Source organism: Diadema antillarum, unplaced genomic scaffold, assembly GCF_040938485.1.
Source record: "Diadema antillarum isolate AM-2024a unplaced genomic scaffold, OU_Dant_1.0 scf00000071, whole genome shotgun sequence".
Taxonomy (NCBI): domain Eukaryota; kingdom Metazoa; phylum Echinodermata; class Echinoidea; order Diadematoida; family Diadematidae; genus Diadema; species Diadema antillarum.
The window spans coordinates 7,807,371-7,832,213 of record NW_027270960.1 but is presented as its reverse complement, the minus strand read 5'-3'; the positions used below and the strand labels follow the sequence as shown (position 1 = coordinate 7,832,213).

The following is a 24,843-nucleotide window of genomic DNA, read 5'->3' as shown; positions in this document are numbered from 1 at the left end:
GGCCTGTTGGCATGAAGGCTTGTTACACATATCCCTTACTTAAGAATTTGACTGACAGAATGAAATATGATTTTTGAAGGAAGGCGTTTGCATGGTGTTGTACATAGGATACACTCGGTTTGCGGTTCACCATGTGTAGTCCTTAGGAGGACTGTTGGAATGACAGGAGAAAAAAAGAAGAAAGGTCGGATAAGAGGTAAGAAATTGAGTGAGAGTATTCTTTCTGGAGTGTGTGTAGTCCTGAAAAGGACTGTGAACCCTAGAGATAGAAGAGCTTATATAGGAAAGGACTTTTCTAAGCTCTTGGGTTCACAGTCCTTTTAAGGACTACACACACTCCAGAAAGAATACTCTCACTCAATTTCTTACCTCTTATCCGACCTTTCTTTCTTCTTTTCTCCTGTCATTCCAACAGAATGAAATATATTCACACAGAAAAGGATAGCGTGAACTTCCGAGTATTTTCAAAATCATTCGACTGAGGAGGACAACACAATGGGAATTGAACAAGACAGAAACTAAAGGAACTAACATGGAGATACCTAAATAGGATCAAGTTGAGAGAAAAAAAGTAGGCCTAATAGCTATACATTTAAGGTGACCTGAATAGTCAGAACCAGTAATAAGTCTTTCGGCACGTTTTTGTAATGACAATGTTATAGACAGTTGATTTTCCCGAGTACAGTTTCTCTGTACAATATTTCAATAGGTGACGTGTGGTTAAAGAAGTGCATTATAAAGAGTCTGGATGGTGTTTTTAGTATGCAAACGAGGTATTCTCTAACTTTCAAAAGTATCTAGATATTGCTTGATAGTTGCTGACTGAACTCTATGTATATGCTTGGACCATGTAAGGTGTGAATCGATAATAGTCCCTTATTAAATCAAAACAAGACTTTGAATTTTTTTTTCTAGCATGATTATGTAGATATCTAAAAATTTGTTTTGCTCCAGAAACAACGTTCAAACTTTAAAAAAGTTGAATATTGTGGTCAGTATCTGTAGGTTTTAATGAAAAACAAAACGTCGTGTCATCTGGAAACAGAGTAAAATTGACAATGGAAATGGATTTTTGAAAGAAAGATATTATTCAGAGGGGTGAAGGCTCAGATATGAGTTTCTTCAGTTTGTGTCCCTCTACAAATGAAAATTTGTACTTAACATAACAATGTCGGAATTTCGGAGCTTGGGTACTAGTATTTGTTTCATGTACATCTTCTCACTGCCGGCTACCAGGGACAGCCTAGTGGTAGTGTCGCTGCCCGGAAAGCAGTAAATGACAGGTTCGACTCCCACTGGTTCCTTTTTTCCGACATGTTTGTTAATTTACAGATCAGCAGTTGCGATCTTAACAAATTTTTATTTGTAGAGGGAGACAAACTGAAGAAACTCAAACCTGAGAAATGGATATTGTTTGTTTTGTTGTATTTCAGGGCAAGTTGGTTTGGGTTTCAGTTTATTACGGGCTGACATGGGGGGGGGGGGGGCTCAGATTGGGACGTAACAACAGGGAAGGTCTCTGAAGTTTTTTAACATCATGCCAATGGAGTCCGTTTTAATGCCACGTTTTTATACGCTTGTTCTTTTCAGTTCAACTTTGCATACATGTCCGGTTAGTTATCTATGTCAAGTACTATTCCGTGTTCTCTCTCTATGTATATACTGTATTTTGTTATGCTTTGTCATTTTTATGTAAAAATCCCGCAATGAGTTTCCTGTAATGTTTTTTATTGGAAGAATAAAAACGAATTGAATTGAACTGAATTGAAATCATTTGCATACACTCAGCAAAAAAAAAAGAAAGTAAAGAATATTTCTGAATCATATTTCTTGTACAAAATTTGGCTAAAATTGATTTAATTATACCGCATTAATGTTGATTTAACTGGCTACTAACATGTGGGAGGTGGTAGTGTCATAGAGAAGCGTATAAAATCTCCGAGCGAGAGGCTGCTGAAGACTTGTAATATTTGTATTTGTAACAATTTGAATTACCCGCCTCGAGTAGCCATGTTTAGCACCGGCGTTTGGTAGCAAAAGTGGGAACTAATCAGCAGACCGCTAATCAGGGAAGCTCATGTATAAACATTTCGCGCTGACGGCGGATGGGTGGGTCTAGTGGTGTAATTGACCAGACCTACTTCAGTAATATCTCGAAACGCCCTCACTCGGATGCGCTCGGCGCTAAAGCTCCCACTGTTCTGATTGTTGGGCCTAACAACATCAAGGGGCCTTAAAAAAAAACTAAAAACGCAATGGTAACATTTCTGTATATATTAGAATCATAATTACATGTAAAAGTAAGGAGGTGTTGCAAGAAAGTCGAGTTGCAATTAATCGCAAATATCTATTGCAAACTTTGCAATAGATTTTGTGGACTTGCAATTAATTGCAACCTTCTTGCAACACCCCCCTACTAATAGACAGCTTTCAAGCAATGTGAACGATAAAGCCTTCAAGTAATTGAAACCTACAAATCGCTGTTAATTTCCTAAACTTACGGCGCTTCATTGAGTGCTGATATTTTTTTTTTTAATTTCAACAGTGAGAAAAAGCGGTCTTGCTAGCTGTGTAGTACAGAAGTAATGATGCATGTTATTTTGCCTTAATAGTTACCATCGTTTTTATCTTTTAAACTTCAAAATATTGTCTTTATGTCTCTAGACTGGGATATTTACTCTTACTTCTTTCCACACTTAAATGGTGATTTCCATTATATTACGTGAGAAATTGTTCCGCCCACTGTTAACCCTTTCCAAGCCAGGGATTGTGGACAGTGGGTATAACGTTATGGGATCCTCTCTGCCAATCAAGACTAAAAACACCAAAAAGGGTTAGTAACGACGGTATTGATTAACGCTGTTGTAATTTCTCTTTCAACTGCTGAAGCATCTCTCATCGCGTTATTGGCAGTTTAGATTTCATGTTCAAAACTGAATCTAGTGCGATAATTAAAGTCACATGAATTAAGAGGTGCTGGCATTTATCACTCATGTGAGTGGATCACGCGGATACCATAATATGATTAATGGGCAGAGATAGAAAAAAGAAAGTAATTAAACATAACATTATGATAACAGCTACTGTGACAACTTGACATCTTATCCATATACTGGCCGAATGATTGATTAGCGTCCTCAAGTGGTTACCTTATGTTTAGATGTTTGGTGTCTCTTAAGGTGCCCTGGAGATTTCGTGAACGATCACGCAACGTACTTCTGCTGGACGGAGTTTCAGTTTGCACACGTTATAGATCATTTATCATTCTTACGTTACACACATTTGGCATGGCAAAGTTGTTCAGTCATATCATACACTATCGGGCATCGTTTTTCGACAACATCAACGGTGTAGCCTCAGCAGCACATGAGTTTTGAATCTGGAGTATTGGTGATATCGAGTTGAGAAAGAATGAATTTCTTGGTGTGGCTGTTTGCTGGTTTCGTTCTCTTTCACCCCATCTTCTCACTGTCCAAAGGCAATACAAAGTGTGAGTATCTTGATTATTTTCAATAGTCCTTTATGGGGTAATTTTGCAGTTCTTTTCTTGCGTGTTTCACTTTGCACAAAAGTGGTCGATGTACCCAAAATCACACATGCCTTACCTGAATGTTTACGTTTATACAAGCATCGATTGTGCCTGATATCATATTCAATCATACCTTAAAACAGTGGATGGTTACATTACCGCAAGCAACACAGAACGATAATTTACTTTCCTTGGATTGCAGTGACGTTGCTGAACTGAACAGCACAAATTCCACAACTCCTCAAGGGAACGTAACTCTCCCGACCGATTCAGGAATTGAAACAATTGATTGCAAAGCATTTCTTCTTGATCATCATTATATCTCCCTTAGATTTTACTCTCAGCTGTTCGGAGAAGCAATTAGAGCACGAGGTATCGTGTGACGAAAGATGTATTACCAACGGTGATACTTGGGTTATAAAGGCATCTCCTGGACGGCGAATTCTCACTGAAATAAACTCTATCAACAACAAAGTGATGGGATTCTACATGTCGGAAGAAATAGCTAACAAGTCGTCTCTGACTGTGATATTGGATTACAACCAGAGTTCCCCCGTTATATCACTAACCCATGAGATTCAGCTTTCGATATGGTATATATATTTACCCAGTGAACTTCAAGCTGAGTGTAAAGTGTTATGAAGGTATGTGTTTCTGATGTTTACATGAAGTCGAATAATTCTGCATGCGAGAGATATACGCTTTAGATCTATTACAAAAATATATACATTTATTTTCATGAACAGTGTTTTTTTTTAAGAATGCTCTAAATGTCCACTCAAAGGCAATGCACATAAATCCTAAGGGAATGTCATATTGATACAAAACATGACGCACCCTCATTTTTAGTAAGAGGTGATGTTAAAATTCAGCTATAAAAATTGAAAGGCTGTTGCGATTTATTGATATGCATATTTAGAAAGGGGGTCGAAAAGCTGCAAAATAATTATGGAATAGTTCGTGTTTAAGATTACTTAATCCAGAGAAAGGTAAAGATAATCACGAAAGTTTTCGACAGATAATGTAGATATCGTCTTGGAACCCTTGGTATTCCTTAATCCAGATGAAAACAGGGTAACAGCATAGTTACAACACTGAAAAATAATGGTTTCCATTCATAATAGCGTTGAAGGAATGGACTTTCATCGGACGCTTTTTTATCATTGAAGAAATTGATTTGTCGTCGATGATTCTGGTCTTTTTGAAAGCATGCTGCAAGGTTTCTATGCAAGTGACTTTGCACAGCAAACAAACTAATATTGGCCCGAAAAGGTTTGGAAAGCTGAGGTCAAATACATAATAGAAAAAGACAGAGGAATGACCATATGTCACTAAACAAAAAAGACAATTCAACCTGCTTGGAAAGATATTCTTAAAAGAAGTGTAGATAACCATGAAGTGCAAATAATGCGAATGAAGGAAATGATATAACGTTTAATATAAATAGCTAAATTGATAGAGCATCACGAACTTATACTTATCACACTGTACTCCCTTTTGCTTTGAAGAATCACTGCCGTTGTAGAGTGCATTGTTACTTATTTATGCTTTTCTGTAAGGCTTGCAATTATGTATTCATGCATTTGTGTGGGTACAGAAATAAGAAAACCCCTAAAAATAAAAGTCAAGTAGGCTTAATCTCTACATAGAAAACATTGCTTGATTCAAAACTTCAGAAAATTAATATAAGCAGAAATATAAAACAGTTACTGCGATTTTAAACTTATACCCCCGTTCCACAGAGATTTTTTTCTCATTAGTCGCTCATCGGAAGCAGAGTTTACTGCTTCCGACCACCAACCGAAGTGTATCGGATCGCAGTCTGATGAATCCGACGTAGTTGGTCCACTATCAAGTGAGTGCAGACATGTCGCGCGTGATCCTCATCGGACGATCTAGTCTCGTCGAATGACATGTCTGACACTCAACGGCGTAGCCAGGATTTCATCTTAGGGGGGGGGGGGGGCGGTTAGTCTGTGAGGGAGCGAAGCGACCGAGCCCGAGCGAGCGGAGCGAGCGAGGGGGGGGGGGGGGGAGGGTGTGGGAGGGGGGTGTCCCCCCTCCCACGGTAAGAACTTTTTGCATTTGGATGTTGTAAATGGTGCAATTTGATGCATGTTTTTGCGCGTTTTATCGACGTGAAACAGTCCCACTTGTTTATAGTGGCAGTTCATTTTGATGTAGATTATCATTGAACAATTTGCCTATAAAATGGTATATATTTTAGATTCACTTCTTGTATTAATTCTTTTCACTGAATATCATGAACGCAACTGAACCCGAGCGAGCGGAGCGAGCAAGGGGGTAGGGGAGGGTGTGGAAGGGGGGTGTCCCCCCTCCCACAGTAAGAACTTTTTGCATTTTGATGTTGCAAATGGTGCAATTTGATGCATGGTTTTGCGCGTTTTATCGACGTGAAACAGTCCCACTTGTTTATGGTAGCAGTTTATCTTGATGTAGATTATTATTGAACAATTTGCCTATAAAATGGTATAATTTAGATTCACTTCTTGTATCAATTCTTTTCACTGAATTTTATGAACGCGACTGAACCCGAGCGAGTGGAGCGAGCGAGGGGGGAGGGGAGGGTGTGGGAGGGGGGTGTCCCCCCTCCCACAGTAAGAACTTTTTGCATTTTGATGTTGCAAAAGGTGCAATTTGATGCATGTTTTTGCGCGTTTTATCGACGTGAAACAGTCCCACTTGTTTAAGGTAGCAGTATATTTTAGTGTAGATTATCATTGAACAATTTGCCTATAAAATGGAATAATTTAAATACACTTCTTGCATTAATTCTTTTCACTGAATATCATGAACGCGACTGAACCCGAGCGAGCGTAGCGAGCGAGGGGGGAGGGGAGGGTGTGGGAGGGGGGTGTCCCCCCTCCCACGGTGAGAACTTTTTGCATTTTGATGTTGCAAATGGTGCAATTTGATGCATGTTTTTGCGCGTTTTATCGACGTGAAACAGTCCCACTTGTTTAAGGTAGCAGTATATTTTAGTGTAGATTATCATTGAACAATTTGCCTATAAAATGGAATAATTTAAATACACTTCTTACATTAATTCTGTTCACTGAATATCATGAACGCGACTGAACCCGAGCGAGCGGAGCGAGCGAGGGGGGAGGGGAGGGTGTGGGAGGGGGGTGTCCCCCCTCCCACGGTAAGAACTTTTTGCATTTTGATGTTGCAAATGGTGCAATTTGATGCATGTTTTTGCGCGTTTTATCGACGTGAAACAGTCCCACTTGTTTAAGGTAGCAGTATATTTTAGTGTAGATTATCATTGAACAATTTGCCTATAAAATGGAATAATTTAAATACACTTCTTACATTAATTCTGTTCACTGAATATCATGAACGCGACTGAACCCGAGCGAGCGGAGCGAGCGAGGGGGGAGGGGAGGGTGTGGGAGGGGGGTGTCCCCCCTCCCACGGTAAGAACTTTTTGCATTTTGATGTTGCAAATGGTGCAATTTGATGCATGTTTTTGCGCGTTTTATCGACGTGAAACAGTCCCACTTGTTTAAGGTAGCAGTATATTTTAGTGTAGATTATCATTGAACAATTTGCCTATAAAATGGAATAATTTAAATACACTTCTTACATTAATTCTGTTCACTGAATATCATGAACGCGACTGAACCCGAGCGAGCGGAGCGAGCGAGGGGGGAGGGGAGGGTGTGGGAGGGGGGTGTCCCCCCTCCCACGGTAAGAACTTTTTGCATTTTGATGTTGCAAATGGTGCAATTTGATGCATGTTTTTGCGCGTTTTATCGACGTGAAACAGTCCCACTTGTTTAAGGTAGCAGTATATTTTAGTGTAGATTATTATTGAACAATTTGCCTATAAAATGGTATAATTCAAATACACTTCTTCTATCAATTCTTTTCATTGAATATCATGAACGCGACTGAACCCGAGCGAGGGGGTAGGGGAGGGTGTGGGAGGGGGGTGTCCCCCCTCCCACGGTGAGAACTTTTTGCATTTTGATGTTGCAAATGGTGCAATTTGATGCATGTTTTTGCGTGTTTTAACGAGTTGAAACAGTCCCACTTGTTTAAGGTTGCAGTATATTTTAGTGTAGATTATTATTGAACAATTTGCCTATGAAATGGTATAATATGAATACACTAGTCTTCTTGTATTAATTCTTACACTGAATATCATGAACGCGGTCTGTTCAGCAATCAAACAGAAAAAGCATGCACACGAGGGTGTAGATAGGGGCATATCCCCTCCCACACGAAGGTGATTTTGCGTTTTCAGACCTGAAATTCCGCGATCTGGTGCAAATTTTTGGTGCGATACTTTTTCATCGAAGTGTTAAAATCACGGAATTTAGCTCTTATTCCGAATGTGCACCATCTGTGCGTATGTATAAAGTCTAGTGAGGTAGAGCTTAGGGGAAGGGGGATTTCCTCTCCCGCTCGCGGAGCTTTTGCGTTTTTAGAATTGAAATAAAGCGATCTGGGTATAGCCACAGTCTACTTCTTTGCATGGCGGGGGGCGAGCAGGGAGAAGGCATGGGCGAGTGTTATCTCCACCCTTCCCTTCCCATGGAGCTTTTATCTTTTTAAGGTTGAAATTGAGATATCTCGTATACGCATATTTGATGGAATCAACATTTGGGAAATCACCAAAAAAAAAACACAAAAAAACAAACAAACTTGATGGGGGGGGGGGCTGAGGGAGGAAAGGGTCGATTAAAAGGGGAAATTCCCCTTATACATGAGGGAACCTTCAGTTTTCGGAATATAAGTGATACGTCTTTTGCACTCAGAATTATTCAGAATTTTTTGTAAATCTAAAAAGTGTACTTAGCTAGGGAAAGAGGCACAGAGGGGGAGGGTTTGGGAGGGGGATACCCCCTCCCAAGCACGAGAGATTTTGCATATTTTGAATTGAAATTCAACGATCTGGTGCACACTTTGAGTGAAATGTATGTGCATGCATACAGTATACACGCATTTTTTTTTTCCGCCTCCCAAATCCCCGGTCCAAATCTTAGGGGGGGGGGGGGGGAGGGCGACCGCCCCCATCGCCCCCCCCTGGCTACGCCAGTGCTGACACTCACCTGATAGTCGACCAACACAAATCGGATTCATCGGCCTTCGATCCGATACGCTTCGGTTGGTGGCCGGAATGTTTTACTTTCCTTCCAATGAGCGACCGATGAGAGAAAATCCCTCTGTGGAATGGGGGTATAAAACTATAATCTGTTGACCCCAAATAGATATTCAGATTTTTTTTTTTTTCGAAATGGAACAATTGTATGCCAAATTTTTGTAGTTGTTGTAGTTGTGCATGCCACATCGAGGAATGTAATGCCATTTTCTTGACAAAGAGAGACCAAAAAGAGATATTCAAATTTCGTACATTTTCCTCCATCGCTACTTACAAACAATAAATTTGTGAATTTTGACAAATTCAACATTCACATTAGTACTTTATTTGGTTGTAAATCATCAAGTAATACTACTAAGCTGTGCATCGTTGTTCACTTTGTCTTCGAGGAATACCATCTGTGAAGCTGGTTGACGGACCCTCTCCCCTAGAAGGCATGGTGGTCCTGAAACCAGACAGTTATGTCTGCCATGATGGATTTACCCTCAAAGCTGCTGAATTGGTCTGTCGAGAGCTTGGCTTCCCAGCGGCAGAAGAGTATTCGGCTCAGGTTTTGCCCAATACAGCAATCAGAACCAGCAATCAATGGCTATCATGTCCAGAAGGTGACTGCAGTGTCGTGGATGAACATTTTAAGAAGTATTACACCTAGTATGAACGTATACATTACTGAAAATAAATCGCAAAAGTATTATTCATTCTAAAATGAGAACTAGGGATTGCTAAAAAATCTTCAAACCGAGACCTCGTTGGTTTAAAGTCCAGTGAGACTAAATAAGTCAATGTTGTTTTAGATCATGTCGAGCATGTCACGCTGCATGTATCGTATTTGTCTCGTCCCTCGGAAGGAAATTGTCGGATTTTTACGATATACGCCTAAAGTGAAAGATAAAAATCACACTACCTTTGTCACTGACATCACAACACTAGATCAGTATATGTCTACAACCAACACACATCGTTCCTCCTTGAACTCCCCATGATTGCATCCAATAATAAAAGCATTTTTTTTTTTGAGGGGACAAGGCTAAAATTGGTTAGCTTTTGAAGAGGTCAGTACAATTACATCTCTCCTGTAGACTTTCTTAATGAATTTGTTCTATTTTCAATGAATTGTTGTTTTCTTCAGGTCTGTATACATTTATCTCGTAATACCATTAAATTCACAGGTGATTCGGTACAACGTTTATTGGATTGTTCCCATGCAACGACTAACTGTACGTCGAACAAGACTGTCAGATTGATATGCAGAGGTGAGAAAAAGATTGAACGCTAACATTGTTTCCGTTGCATAATTTTAGTGATAGTCATAAATTCGCCATAGTACCGTTCCTTTGTAATGGTATTATCCCAATCTTCAAGAAGGTTCCGCAGAAATATTGCGAAAGACATCAACTAGAAATACACAAAAAGTATGATTGTAGTTAACGTGAAATCGATATGATATTCCAGCAAAATAACGTTTGTCATAATGTTATTTAATATGAAAACCAGTACGTTTCGAATTTCAGAATAGTAATTGTCTTCAGAATTCGGACAGAATTGATTTCAATAATCAAACTCGTTGAATTTGGGAAATTATAGTTATCTATTTCATTACCAATTCTCTAAAATTTTCGGTAACATTTTTGCGGCATTAATATTTATAAATTAAGTAATTTTTCTTCTCCCTTCTTTTCTTTTCTTCACTCGAAATACCATTAATAATGCTTAAATGCATAGGTCGGAAATATTAACTAAGATTCGATGTGGCTATAAAAGTACATAATGGTACGTATAGACACACTTGTGTACTTCGCGCAATTTGAACGGAATACAAAAATAAAGGATGGAATCACCCCATACAGCTTGATTTCATGCCACGATATGAACAATATACATATATAGCACAATGATAATGTTACCAAAAGTATTTAATGATTTGTTTTGGCGAAATGAAACACGATGTGCAAATGATTTTTTTTTTTAAAATATCAATGTTACATGGAGAACATTTGAATTATAGAAAATGTTACCTGATAATATTAAACAATGCAGTGCTGCCGAAATTTTAAAGAAAAGCAGGAAAACTATATTAAAAATCTTATATCAGATAATTGGATACAATTTTTGGAATCGGGCTGATGTTTTATGTGTGGGTGTGTGTGGGTGTGAGTGTGTGATATGTACAAATGTCTCTGTGATCTTTGATGTGCATGTTTATATTTGTCGCACACTTTCAAATCTTATTCTTTATCATTGTTGTTTGGATAATCAAGTTCCACTTATTTTTCAAGCTCAATTCATTTTCCATTCTTATTATCATTTTTAAAAAACCGTTCATGTAATTTGTATCTTTATTTGTATGTCAATGTTATGTATCATGTTTATTGTACATGTTACCTTTTTAACCTCTTTTATGTTACTGCATTATTACTACTAGTGCAGTTTTTTAATCATCATCAGTTCATACGGGCGGTTTATTTAGTGCGGTCAAATCTTTTCTTTTTTTTCCGTGTGTGTGTGTGTGTGTGTGTGTGTGTGTGTGTGTGAAACCATGGTATATGTTGGATTTTGAATGTTAGACTTTGAATTTTGGCATTTTTTTTTATTCACGTCTGATTCCATGGAAAACTGCTGTAGCAAACTGAAGGGCGTGCACTTTGGACATGAAATACCTGTATGTTTCTACTTTTCCTTTACCATTTACTTTTACAGGTCCACTCGGGTCTTGTGATCATCCCGGTCAAGTGCATGATGGTCATTGGGACTCAAGTGAATCAAACTTTGGGTCCCAGTTAACTCTCATCTGTGGCAAAGGTTACGTCATAAATGGCAGCGCGACACTACAGTGTGTGGGACTACCTGGTTGGTCAACTTACTTCCCGGTTTGGAATGCTTCAGTCCCGTCTTGTTCGAGAGGCGAAAATAAAAGAGACGGTATGTTCAAGAAATGCTTCTTGCAGTATGTCATATATGCATTTAACATTAAACAACTTCTGATTGAAAGAAATATTACGAACAAAGAATTGCTTAGCAAAGTGACAAGTGGATGCAGTTGAGTGGATGATATCTTATAATTGGCAGTTTACGTTTTGCAAGGCCCATTAACTAAAAGCACAGCATTTCATCAATTAGATCATTTGGAACAGGTCAACATGTCTTTGTGATGATAGTAAAATGTGCTCTTCGACGGCTTTTCAAAATCCACCGCACATTACCCCTGCTGTAATCTGACATCACAAGACCAGTGCAGTCAAATGTTGCGCTTATTTCGAGAGTGTAATATTTCAAATTTCCCATCATGAAAGAACAATTTGCCATTCTATGCTCCAATGTTGATTCCTTTCCTACTAACCATGTTCATGTATGTGCGTTTTTCTCAATGGCACGAGTGGCAAGACGTTTAAAACGATAATAGCAATGATAAAAACGTGCCATTTTGAAGTGGCGAAAACAAGCCTCGGAGAGTTGACTCTAAGTGTACAATTTGAGGAGGGATGTATAGGCTGTACGGATCGAATAGAAGACATATCTTTTGAAATCATCAATCTGACGCTATTTATCAATCTGTTTTTCATTAGTGCAGAAGTTTGATACCATGAAACTTCAACACCTAGGGCCTACAGAGATGACAACGCTGTCGCTAATAACTGTTTCACGTTTTTGCTTGATTTATTCCTCAAGGGAATCATTACGTGGTTTTTTCTCTTTCAGGTCAAAATCATGATAATAATCATCGAAAAATAGTTATTGCGTCCACCCTGGGAATCCTTCTTTCTGTCATTCTCGCACTCTCAGCGCTATCCATAGTATTGTGCAACCAACTCCAAAAAAGGTGAGTCCGTCTGATACGACCAAAACAAAAATACAGCAAAACGAACATAAAATAAACAAAGACCTGATCATATTTGTGAATGGGAAGTATAAATCAGTATAATTGTAATGATGTGTGTATCTTGACATGTTAAAATCATATTTATAGAACACTTGCAGTGACTTGAGTACATTGTACGCTCGTATACTGCGTATTACGTGTTTTCGATGTACAGTGTATTAACGAAAAGTATTCTGTTCGTGTATATCATTGTATTGTATATGTGTGAGATTCCAATAAAGGTTCTCTTGCTCTCCTCAAACTGTCACTTAAAGAAACGATTTTTTTCTACAAAAAACAAGAGAAATGATTGTAGGAACTATTTTTCCTTTCCAAATATAAACGGCGTTAGATGCGATAATTTAGCAAGGAAAATAAAAATAAAACCATTTTATTCGATTTCTATCCCAATGTGATATTCACTCACTGTCCAGACGCTGAGTTCATTGCCTCTTTTCAAGAAACACTGCCGACTATTGCTACATACTTTATGATCTTAGGTTGTCAAGCATGATAGAAAATTATGTTTGTTTGTTTGTTTTGATTATTTGACTATATAATGAGTTGCTTTATGTACCACATACTATTGTAATACACTGGTACCTATCTAATACCCTTTGTGAATGTGCATGTAGGCCCCTACTTGTAAAGAATGATTTGTAGATACTGTATATATTTCGGTTTTTTCTTGCTTTTTGTGTAAGCCACCTATTGTTTGTTTTTATCTGAAAGTTTATGTATGCCTTATATATAGGGCTTCCTTGAAAAGCAGGTCTACTGGCTGTCGGCGGAACTGAACGGAATGTCCCTGTTAAAAGATGTTGTGAATAAATAAATGAATGAAGAAATTGTAATTATTTGAGATCAACCTTCTTTTCCATCGTTATGTCAGGAGCAAGAAACCTCAAGGAGCTGCAAACCAGTCACATGACCACACGAGTGACGGGCAGCTGCAGCAACCGACGGACATCGATCGTAGTGTCTCATTGAACCCCGCTCGTGCTGACTCTGCCACAGGGAGTCGCCCTTTCCTTGACCATCGAGACAACAGACATGGAACCCTTTCGGCTCGTCAGGAGCAGAACTCATATCACATTTCCCAGGACATGGCCGAAGCAGAAACAGTACCCTATCATCTTGCTGGGGCAGAGTCAACTTCTCTTCCGTCTCGCAATGAATATCATAGTCTACAAGAAACATCAACGGAGCAAAACAATTATCACCAGGTTGATCACCGGGACCGTCAACACCGGGTTAAAGACTGCAGGATGACGAACGGTGCTGGCAAAGGAGGACCGCGCTTGTATGACGAGAGTTGTTACAATTCGCTAAACTTTGGCGTTAAGTCCGACGGGGTTTGCGCTCGCACACGGGATGCGAATATTCCCAAAGCACATCCCCAGAGAGGTAGACATACTGATGCGTCTGGTGTAAACAGGGCTCCTTCCAGCATAGGTTCTTCAACAGCTATGTCCTCAGACCAGGTCGTATATTATCAAGTAGATCCTGATAATGAGACTGATACTTGCAAAGCATCACTCTATGCGAAGGTAGACAAAAAGAGAAAAATATAATGCATCATTAAGTTCTGCTTTACACGGACAGTCTTTAACAAACATATTGCAAACATGTATGAGAAAAAAAAATAACCATGTTCCACTTACCAGACAAAATGACATCCCTGTTAACTCGAAAGATAGCTTCTGTGCAGCCTTCATTGACTTCCTTTGCAAAATCGAATGTTTGTTTATGATATAGTTCCGGATTTATTAAGAGTCTTGTTTTGTTGTAGAAAGGAGACTGAAAATAAATGAATTGAACTATCTACCGTTTATGATATCATAACGGATAGATAGCAACCGGCATCCCTAAACGAGTGTTTGGATACTTTTGTGCCTTTGGACATCGGAATTATGTTTTTCTCAGCATTTTCACCCCTGGGCTTTTGTTTAATTGAACATATTTCTTTTGATTTTGTTAAAGTGTCTACTGTGGCATATTGTAGTGAATGAATGACATATCACATTACTCAATAAAGTCATTGTCTGCTCTTGAGAAGATTATTTCTGAGTCACAACGATCGCTTACCATTTGAAAAGTGTTCGTCAGGTGATTTGAACAACTAAGAAAATGTACTTTTCCTACGTAACGTGTATCAAGAACTGTTCGTGTTTGGTTATTAATGACCACAATACGGATCACAAATGATAATCACACATAAGATATTCTCTTCTAACTATTTTGACTATTCCTTAGTTATCACTTATTGTACATAGACAGAAGTTGTGATACTGGCTTTAAGTTTCCCTCTCCACTAAATTTTCGCGAAGAATATGTAAATGTTGAGAAACGCATATATATTCAAAGAAATATTACTTTCATTGCATTACACAAACTTTATAAACGTGTTCTAAAATATCATATTACACGATGAATGTTAGCTTCATATCAATTATTGTAATACACTGTTAGAACGCTGTGTAAAATTTCGTTGTTTAAAATATTGTTGTTTAAAATTCTAAACAATGTTGTTTAAATATAGAAAATTGGAGCTTGATTGCCTTAAACAGCGGTTGTTTAAAAACAATTCGGAATGATTGTCCAAACAATTAAACATCGTTGTTTAGAAATTGATGGGCAAAAGTCATGTGAGAGTCATGAACCAATCAGAGCGCCTGCATGTATCCTTCGTCGCAATCGATCGGTCGCCGCCGGGTGCCGCGGCCACCTACCGCGCGACTCACACACACACACGTACATCACACATTTATGTACGTATAGCTAGCATACAGCTCATACGCGGCTATTCATCATGATGGACGGCGGTGTCGATGACTGCAATGCAGCTATATGGAGTCACGAACATTCTCAGCAAATGGGGTCTAGCTATAGAAGAACTTTGCCAGTCATTCCAAGGTACCCATTCCCCATTTATTTATTTAACTGATAGTTACATCGCTTCATGCCCATCTGTAATTTGCATGATGTATGAAGCCATAGTCACGGCTCACGCTTTGGGTTCTTGGCCGGGCTGCGCTACGCCTCGCCTTTATGCATGTAACGTTAGATCTAAGAAACTGTTAATGTACGTTAAGTTAGGTCGTCTGTACCGGTACGTACATTATGTTTTTCAACCAACTCGTGCTTGTATAAACACTTGCATAATTCAATCCTTACATACATTTTCAAAACTTCACATAAAATACGAATTTCTTTTACAAAAACTAATCTCTAAATCAGCGTACGGAATATTCCCATTGTTGACACAGTACAGTAGCCTATTCGTTGTACAGTATTCCCGGTTCTAACTTCTAAGTTGTAACAGGCACCGTATCACATCATGCACAATTATATAGGCGCAGTGTCCGAGTTCGATGATGTAGAAATCTAACACAACTAACAAGTTAGTTAGGCATAGGGTCTAACGTGACGGTTAGGGCCTATCTAGCTAGGCAATGCTAGGGCCTAGTCAAGGGCTAGGGCCTATATTTTAGACTGCTAGTGCTAACTAAGACTAAGTTCAATTACACAATGACATGTCTCGATCATTTCCTATGAATCCTACCTCATAATTTAGAACTTATGGTCGGCTGTATGATAGCCCTACTACATCGACCACCCTCTTGTAATAGACCGACCGTGTATTAATTGGCGCACTGAACGCTTAGTACGCACTTCACTGCACGCAAAGCACATAAAAATGGATTGGCTTTGACTGTTGAGGATGGTGTGGGAAAACGCGAAAATTCACCGTTCATTAACAAAGTTAATGGTTTTAATCAAGGACAAAATTTCGAATGATTTTCACCGAATCGTAATGTAATGTCTATGGAAGTTTCTAAAAAGCTTCGTACAACACGGTGTTCAATACAACTCAGTTTGCGTGCAGTGTCAATGCAAAAACGGCGGTCGATCACAATAAGGAGCGTTACCGCGGGGAGCTGAAACGAGGCCATGCAAGTTCGACGGCGATATTTTTGCACTGAAACTTCGAATCGAAGAGGGAACAAATAGGCCATGGGGTGAAGCTGAAAAAGAGGCTTAGAAAATGGGTTTCGTTCCAGCAACACTGGCACTACTTTCTGAATGCGGAAATGTGATGTTTTGTACATCCTAAATATACTGTAAAAAGTTCTCCTCGAAATATCCTGCAGTTTTTGCGAAAATCCATATTTTATAAACTGCGACCAGCAGCCCAATACACATATCGTAATGGGGCTGCGGATTGTAGCATTTAGGATCATGACAGGGAAGTATCGCGGACAAATGTCAACCTTAAATCGAACAAAAATTCTTCAATTTGAAGACTTACAAGTAAGGTTGAAGTATTGACAACAGGGTTCGTGCAAGGTTTGGTTCTACATATAGTCATTTTCTGTTCGATTTGATGACTTAATATGACTAGGTCGAGAGGAATCTGGGAGAGCTACGCTGAATTGACGGTCAGCGCAGGCGCACACATCACTGCGCACAAATTTCGTATCCATTGACTGGATATTAGATGTCTGTGTGTGCATGCGCTGGCCGTCAATTCAGTGTAGCTCTCCCAGTTTCCTCTCGACCGAGCCACATTTAGTCATCAATTTGAACAGAAAGGAACTATTTGCAGAAGCAAACCTTGCACGAACTCTGTTATCAATACTTCAAATTTATTAATAAGTCTTCAAATTGAAGATTTTTTCCCGATTTTAAGTTGATATTTGTCCGCGATAAAATATCCGTCATGATCCTGTATGCTACAGTTCACAGCCCCATGACGCTATGCGTATGGGGCTGCTGGCCGCAGTTATGCGTATGGGGCTGCTAGCCGCAGTTAAGGGCCGTTCACATTGGAGCGGTTTTGCGGCAGCGGCAGCGGCAGCGGTTTGCCGCTAAACTTTGCCGCAGCGGCACGCTGTGCACACTGGAGCGGTTTGCCGCGCGCATTACGCAAATTAGAATGTTTTTCCTTGGCAACCTTCTATTAATCAATTAAGCAACCAAAATGGCTTCCAATCTTCTAACAAGTGCCGCTGCCTTGTTAGCCTGGCGGCGTCGGCACAGAAGTTCTGGAAGCGGACGACTTTGGGTTCACGAACTCAACGCTAAAAGAGACACGGAAGGAGCACACGCAATCCTTCATCGCGAACTACTGAACGACACCAGCAAGTTCGAGAATTACTATCGCATGTCGCCGGAGAAATACTTTTCTCTTTTGGAGAAAGTCGAGCCGAAAATAACGAAACGACACACCCATTGCAGAACGCCTATATCCCCGGATCTGCGGTTGTCTATAACGTTACGGTTGGTATAAGAATATAATTGTAAGAACTACATAAAGAATCTCGTCACGTGAGAGATTTGTTATGATAATTGTAATATAACTAAGTTATACTTTGCTGAATACCATTGTCACCGTGATTAATGACTTTATATCGCATTTATCGAATAAAGGTATACTGTAATGATGACCATGAGTACACTACTATTTGCAATACTTTGATCATTATCAAACATGAATACTATTGTTTCGCTTTATATTTTAGGTACATGTGTAGGCCCTACTTTTTTTTCTCATTGTAAAACTTTACGTAATAATAGTCAAGAATGTTAAGACAATTGTTATGATTGTATACACATCCCTTTATTACACTGATCTCTTTTTTTTTTTCATGGGGGTGTAATGTCTATGGTAGGGGGTGAGCACCACTCTGTCCCCACTCTTCTTCCGGGTTTCTGGACGCTGTGCGATGAAAGTATCAGGCCTACGTGCTTTTTGGAAGTACGCTCGCATGTAAACACACAAAGACAAACAGGCGGGCAGACAGATAGACAAGACACACACACACAAACACACACACACACACACACTTATAAACACGGATAAAACATTTATAATACACATAGTGAAATCAAACATACACTTGTATCTGAATAATCTACAGACTAGGTTCAGCTAGTTATGGGTTATTTACGCTGACTTGTGATAGGGCATGTCATGATGCGTTTCCAGTGTCAAACTTTAATAACCTAATTTCCTCATTAATTGTATCTTATTGAATTAGATCACTTTCCTATTAGAAAAGAACAAAAATGACGTACTCTTTATGGAATGTCCCACAGTAGATCTGAACGAACACCAAATTTTCTCAGACACGTGTTCATATATAATCATGGTAAACATGGATCATATCACATATACACGCATTCGTTCTCTCACGTCCAGACATTAATGAATAGCATCTCCGTTTTGAATCTGATGTGAATTTGCAAAAAAAAAACAAAAACAACAACGTAGAATAATCAATGTTGATTATTTGTTAAACGATAATTCAACGTCATCATTTAATCATGCCAGACATGGAAGCACAGTCAAATTTCAGGGGCGGATGCAGGAATTCTGTAACGGGGGGGGGGGGGGGGGGGGTTGACTAATATTTCTGGTGCCACTTCCGGGTTTCATTTCATTTTTTTTCTTTTTATTTCTTTTGTTTTTAACGAAAAATAAAAGGGGGGCGTGCGCCGGATGCGCCCCTTATGGATCCGCCACTGAATTTACTATTCCACTAAAATCTCTCTCTCTCTCTCGCCAGGTGTGTAATGAGCGTTCAAGTGTGTGGGAATGTGTATGTGTGACCTGCGATCATGAGTGTTTGGTTATCAAGGCCGTGTCACACCTTTCCGGGCAAGCCTTGCGTGTCACTTGCAAAGAACAATTTTTACACGGAGCTCCCCGGAATGAGCCGCACATGACAGTACCTATTGTCAGGTTGCTTTTATAATGTCAAAATTCGGACTTACCGTTACAGAGCGGATAAAAGCACCAAATTTGGACAGGTGATCCACTAGGACCTACTCATTGACATTAGAGTAGGAGCCCTCTGGTATTTTTTGATTTTTAGTGTAAAAATGTTGAATTTTGATATCTATTTATATCATGATATATAATACTGTATTGCTTAAGTAATAGTCAGGTCGCTTAGCGAAATTACCATTACACTGCGGAAAAACGCATAAGATTTTTTTTCACCTCTCCAAATTTGGTGCTTTTATCCGCTCTAACTAACGGTAAGCCCAAATGTTGACATTAAGCGATCGGACAAAGGAAATGTGATGACATAAAAGTTCAGATCTTTTTTGAATTGATTTATTTTGGAATTTGATTTCGTGTGTGTGTGTGTGTGTGTGTGTGCGTGTGGTTAGTCTAACATTGTTTCCTAGTCCTCAAGGAATCCGTGCGCAAAATTTTGTTTTCATCACCCGTGTATAGAGCAAAACGAGTTTTTAAGGGGGGGGGGGTGGGGGTCCCACCCCTTTTGCCCTATCCCTCCCCCAGCAGTTCAGAGACTTTACATTACTCAAGAACATAATGCTCCTAACGCAATGTTCAAGCAAACGTTCTAAAGCAAACCAAAAATACAAAAACAAATGTATTGTATATTGTCATCGTATCACCTATATGGCATGAAAAGTGAGGGTTTTGCCAATTAAGCGTCGGCCATTTTGAAATTTGATCTTTTTAGTGTTTTTTCAAAAAAAAAAACCCACAGGGCTCCTACTCTAACATTGTTTAATAGTCCTCAAGGAATCCGTGTGAAAAAAAAAATGCTTTTATCCGCCGTGTATGAATTACGGTAATTTCACTAAGTGACATGACTATACCTTACTCAATACAGTATATATCATATTACTATAAAGAAATATCAAAATTCAGCATTTTCACCCTAATAATAAAAATATTCCAGAGGGCTCCTACTCTAATATTGTTTATTAGTCCTAAAGGAATCCGTATGCCAAATTTGATGCTTTTATCCGCCGTGTAACGGTAAGTTCACTATAAGCGACCTGACTATAGCACGTATATCACCATTAGTCATTAGGAGGTGTGCACGCAAATCTTTTTACCCGCAACCATGTTTAGGCCCTGCCACATCTTTCCGGGCAAGCTACGCAGGCTTGTTGCGTGTAGGGATTTTCCAGCATACCGGCAATTTCTGAGGGCAAACAAGGATTCGGGCGAGTCGGTACATGTGTCTTAATTGCTTGATGCGTTCTATTTTATTCTACTTGCGGGTATAATACTGTGTGACTTTTTTACCAGTCGCGTGGGGGCTGACAACTGAAAAGGAATTCCTCTGAGGGAATGGTAAAGTTCCACGGAATGACATTTTCATGATTTTCTTGGCAGCATACGGGGTCTGCGAAGTACCTGCGTGAGAGTGCTGCCGCTATAAGGGCATCCTACTGGCGTTCTGCTTGGATCTCTCCGGGCATCCTCCCCCCCCCCCCCGACTCACCTGGAAAAATGCTTTGGTCATGCTCAAAACTTGGCTGCGGTTAAATCGGACTTGCCTGAGCACCCGCTGGCAACTACAGGCGAGAAACGCGCTAGATACTGTCAGGTGCGGACCAACTGCGGAGAGCTCCGGGGAGTAAATTTCTTTCCCCGCAAGTCAAGCCGCAAAACTTTCACAGATACGATATGAAAAGTACAATGTATGAATGAAAATTGCAAACATTTTTGTTCGCCCGATGAAAATCTACGTGCTGGAAACTACTTCCTCGCTACAAGCCCGCGTAGCATGCCCGGAATCGTTTTTTTTTTTTTTTTTAAACGACACAGATTGGGGCATGGCGCGTATTAAATCTACAGGAAACACGTTGAGTTATAGGGTTTAGGGTTAGGGTTAGGTTTAGGTTTAGGGTTAGGGTAAGGGTTTGATGGTTAGGGTTAGGGCTAGGGTTAGGGTCCCCAATCTGTGCCGTCTAAAAAAACACGCTGCCCGGAAAGGTGTGACACGGCCCTTCAGGTTTTAAGCGTGCATATTTGCTTTTGTCTGCGTTTGCATGTTTGTGGGATGTTTTGCTTTTGTTTGTTTATCACCTGCTTCAATGAATAAAAAAAAAGTATGTTCCCATCAGTGGATGAAGTTTGTGCTAATTACATTTTGTGTTTTACACGTATCACAAAATATGGGTATGTGTATCGTACAGCATAACACACGCTTTAAACATTATGTAAAGCTTGTTTTTGTTAAAAAAGGCGTCAGATTGTTCGTGAGCTGAAAAAAAAAAATGGACATACGATGATTTTTTTTTTCTTTTTAATACTATTATTTCTGCTTTGATCGTCCGCAGCATAGGTATACTAGTATTCGAAATACCTTCACTCCGTCATTTAACCGACGTTGAGGGTTTTCCGATTTTAACCAAAATATCGTATTTATTTTGAATTTTTTATTGATTTTCAAACAATATTTGGACCAACTTCGAGCGAAATTGGTAATGTCATAATCATATGACCGTCTTGAGTCAGTATCGAGACATTGTGACGCCAGCCGCAGTATGTTATTCAATGTCTTCATATGCAAGAGAAAAATAATGACATTCGAAAACTTTTCCATAAATTTTCTCTTTTATTTGAAATGATGAATTAAATTCATTGCAATCAACAATTCAAGGTTATATAGAGTTCTGGTCAAGGTGAGGATTTATCTTTTAACATCTTGCGAGATAGTCTGAAACCATTGTAGGAGATGTATATTAAGACAAGGAAATTTCCAAGGAATAACAAAGGCAAAAATTGAAAATCATGACTTTTTTTATCGTGCCGACTTATGCGATGTCTACTTGAGCGATGTTTGTTATAGATTCCAGTATACGATATCAAATTCATTCCATCTCAATACTTTGAGAGGAAGGAGAATACTGTGCTGCTATGAATGTGACTACATTTGGAAGAATATGCTGTACACAAGAGTTTCGGTCGAGATGGAAAAATCTAATTTATATTGTGTGATAAAGGCACTCTACATTGATCGTACTGTAGTTACAATCAATTCCAAGTCAGTTACTGAGACAAGGAAAGAGATGTTTAAAGATAAGCTAAAATAATTGTTTTACTAAAAGCAGTTTTAGGGGATAGACGATTTTAGGGTGATATCATATTTGAACAATATAAACACTATTACAAACAAGAACATTGAAACTTTACTTGACGCCACATTCATTTGAATACATTCTTTTCTAAAGAAAGTTGCCATTTTAACAATTCTTAAAAAAAATGATACTTTTATGGAAAGATTGAATATATGACGAAATCGAGCAGCACTTTTATTACAATTACATTCAGTATATTGTTTTCAAAACGTCAAGACTTCATTTCTGTTGCTATAGCAATAACATAAAGAAATGTATTTTCAGAGATTAAAGTTCTATAAAAATCTGTCTGAAAATTGTTGAAGGATGTGTATCATATCAATTTACAGTTTACAAATGTAAAGTCTTGGAAGTACCAATGTAGAAAGAGAGTACATCGCGACGAGAAAATTTGAACTTCTGTGGATGTTTTCATACCTGATTTAAGCCGGATTTTCCTGTCACTTGCTCATTCCCTTGAGAACGGCGAGAACATGCTTGCCAAAACGTCGGGATTGGGTAGGCCCTTTTCAGGGCCACTCACATACTCCAGAAAGATTACGTGGTGCACCGTGAAGCCTTATATCATCCAGGTTTTCATACATTAGAATTACTTGTTATTTGTATTTTACATTTCTCAGCATTTCTATGGTAATAAAGAAACTACATCGCTTAGCATATTGTTGCTAAAGGAACAGAAATGATGTTCCATTCTATGAACAGATTACAGAGACTACCTGAGATTAATGTATGGCTTATATCCTTGCTCATTTGTAGTATTTCAAAATTAAGCCATAATTTAAGGATTTTTTTTGAAGATTTTTTTTTCTAAAGAATTTATGCATCACCATGGTAAACATGTTAAATATTAACCATTGACGGATACTTACAGTTTTGAAGGTGCAATGTGATCAGAATTTTGAAAAGTGATGAAACTTGTATGATTTTACTTATTTGTTTTCATTTAGCATATTCTTTTCTTCCCTATCCAATTATCAACTTTATTTTTTTCTTTAAAAATGAGTTTTCTCATGTTATTGCTATAGCAACAAAGACAATGTGGGATGGATACAGTTAAAAAAAGAACTAATACTAATTTGTTATGAACATGTTCATCAATCTTTCCATTTTTATCAGGAAAATATTTTCTGCAATAAACTGTTATTGTCATTGCTTTGAGGTAACTATGAAATTGGAAAATTGTGTTATTTTGCTATATCAAAGAGACATGTTTATGTCGACACATTTGAGTCTTGAGATCATGTTTTCATGATGTTTAAAGAACAAAACAAGGTATTTTAAAGAAAATAATCAGTTGCTATGGCAACAGCTGCAGACATTTAGAATAATGACAGCAGTTGCATTTCCTGCTCAGCATCCCCAAAATAGATACACAAGCAAAAAAGAGTCAAACTTTACATAAATTGATCATTTATTTTTCAAAATTTCATTCTTTTTCTTTCTTTCCTTTTTAATGAAACATTCCTTCTATCTAAAAATAAGGTTTTCTGCATGTTGTTGGCATAGCAATGACAATTACAGCACTTTGACTTTTGGCTGGAAATTTCCCAGAGATTATCCATTAAGAAAATTAATACAGACATTTGTATATTAAGTTTTAAATATAATAATGCAAGCATTGCATTTACTAGTATATGAGTGAACTAGTAAAAATTTTGAGGAGTTGACCGTGACTTTTGACCCTTGACCCATTGACCAGCTACATTCCATAGATACTCCCTGCTAGTTAGTACATGCGTATGTACCAAATTTCATGAAGATATATTGAACAATTTGCGAGAAAAGCGAAATTGTAACATATTCACCTAACCTTTGACCTTTTGAACTTTGACCTTATGACATGAAACTCTCTGGAGAATCTTTATGCAGTAGTACATGTCTACACTAAGTTTCAAGAAAATGTCTTCGGGCATTGTATGGATATGGGGGAAATGGCAACATTCTTAGCATTTGACCTTCACCTATTGACTTGACCTCTTCAGCCACTAAAATCTACTCAATTAAGTGCCCTATCATACACCATCCTTGGACCAATTTTGGTGAAAGCTGCCTCATCCAGTTTTGATTTAAATCAAGTTAACAGATAAATTTTAGGCTGTGACCTTCATCTTTGCCATCTGTCCAATTTTACTCAAAAACTAATCAGGTAATTGTCCCATCATACATCATCATCGGACAAAGTGTGGTGAAGTTTGCTTGATCTAGTCTTGAGTTATTGTGTAAACAGATATACTTCAATGATTTGACCTTGACCTTTGACTTTTTGGTCTTTGGCCAATTACATCCAAAATCTAATAAAGTAATTTGCTCGATCATACTTTATACTTGGACCAATTTTGGTAAAATTCAAGTCAATATTGCTCAAGTTATTGCGTAAACGAATGCGGACGGACGGACAGATGTACGGAC

General features: G+C 38.6%; 1 protein-coding gene across 1 annotated transcript; it reads left to right on the top strand.

Moving 5' to 3' along the window:
• Window positions 1–3,199: 3,199 nt before the first annotated feature.
• On the top strand, window positions 3,200–14,973 carry LOC139716913 (uncharacterized). Its single transcript, XM_071628432.1, has 7 exons — window positions 3,200–3,490; window positions 3,861–4,173; window positions 9,050–9,265; window positions 9,830–9,913; window positions 11,358–11,579; window positions 12,357–12,477; window positions 13,409–14,973. Exons 2-7 carry the CDS (start codon window positions 4,101–4,103, stop codon window positions 14,088–14,090), a joined length of 1,398 nt encoding a protein of 465 aa, XP_071484533.1. The 5' UTR covers window positions 3,200–3,490; window positions 3,861–4,100; the 3' UTR covers window positions 14,091–14,973.
• Window positions 14,974–24,843: the final 9,870 nt, after the last annotated feature.

Bases quoted from the DNA above. Each gene is read 5' to 3' on its own strand.
- LOC139716913 (XM_071628432.1), top strand. From the start codon at position 4,101: ATGAGATTCAGCTTTCGATATGGTATATATATTTACCCAGTGAACTTC. The intron at 4,174-9,049 runs GTATGTGTTTCT...TTTGTCTTCGAG, and splicing joins GAGTGTAAAGTGTTATGAAG to GAATACCATCTGTGAAGCTG. The intron at 9,914-11,357 runs GTGAGAAAAAGA...TTACTTTTACAG, and splicing joins TGTCAGATTGATATGCAGAG to GTCCACTCGGGTCTTGTGAT.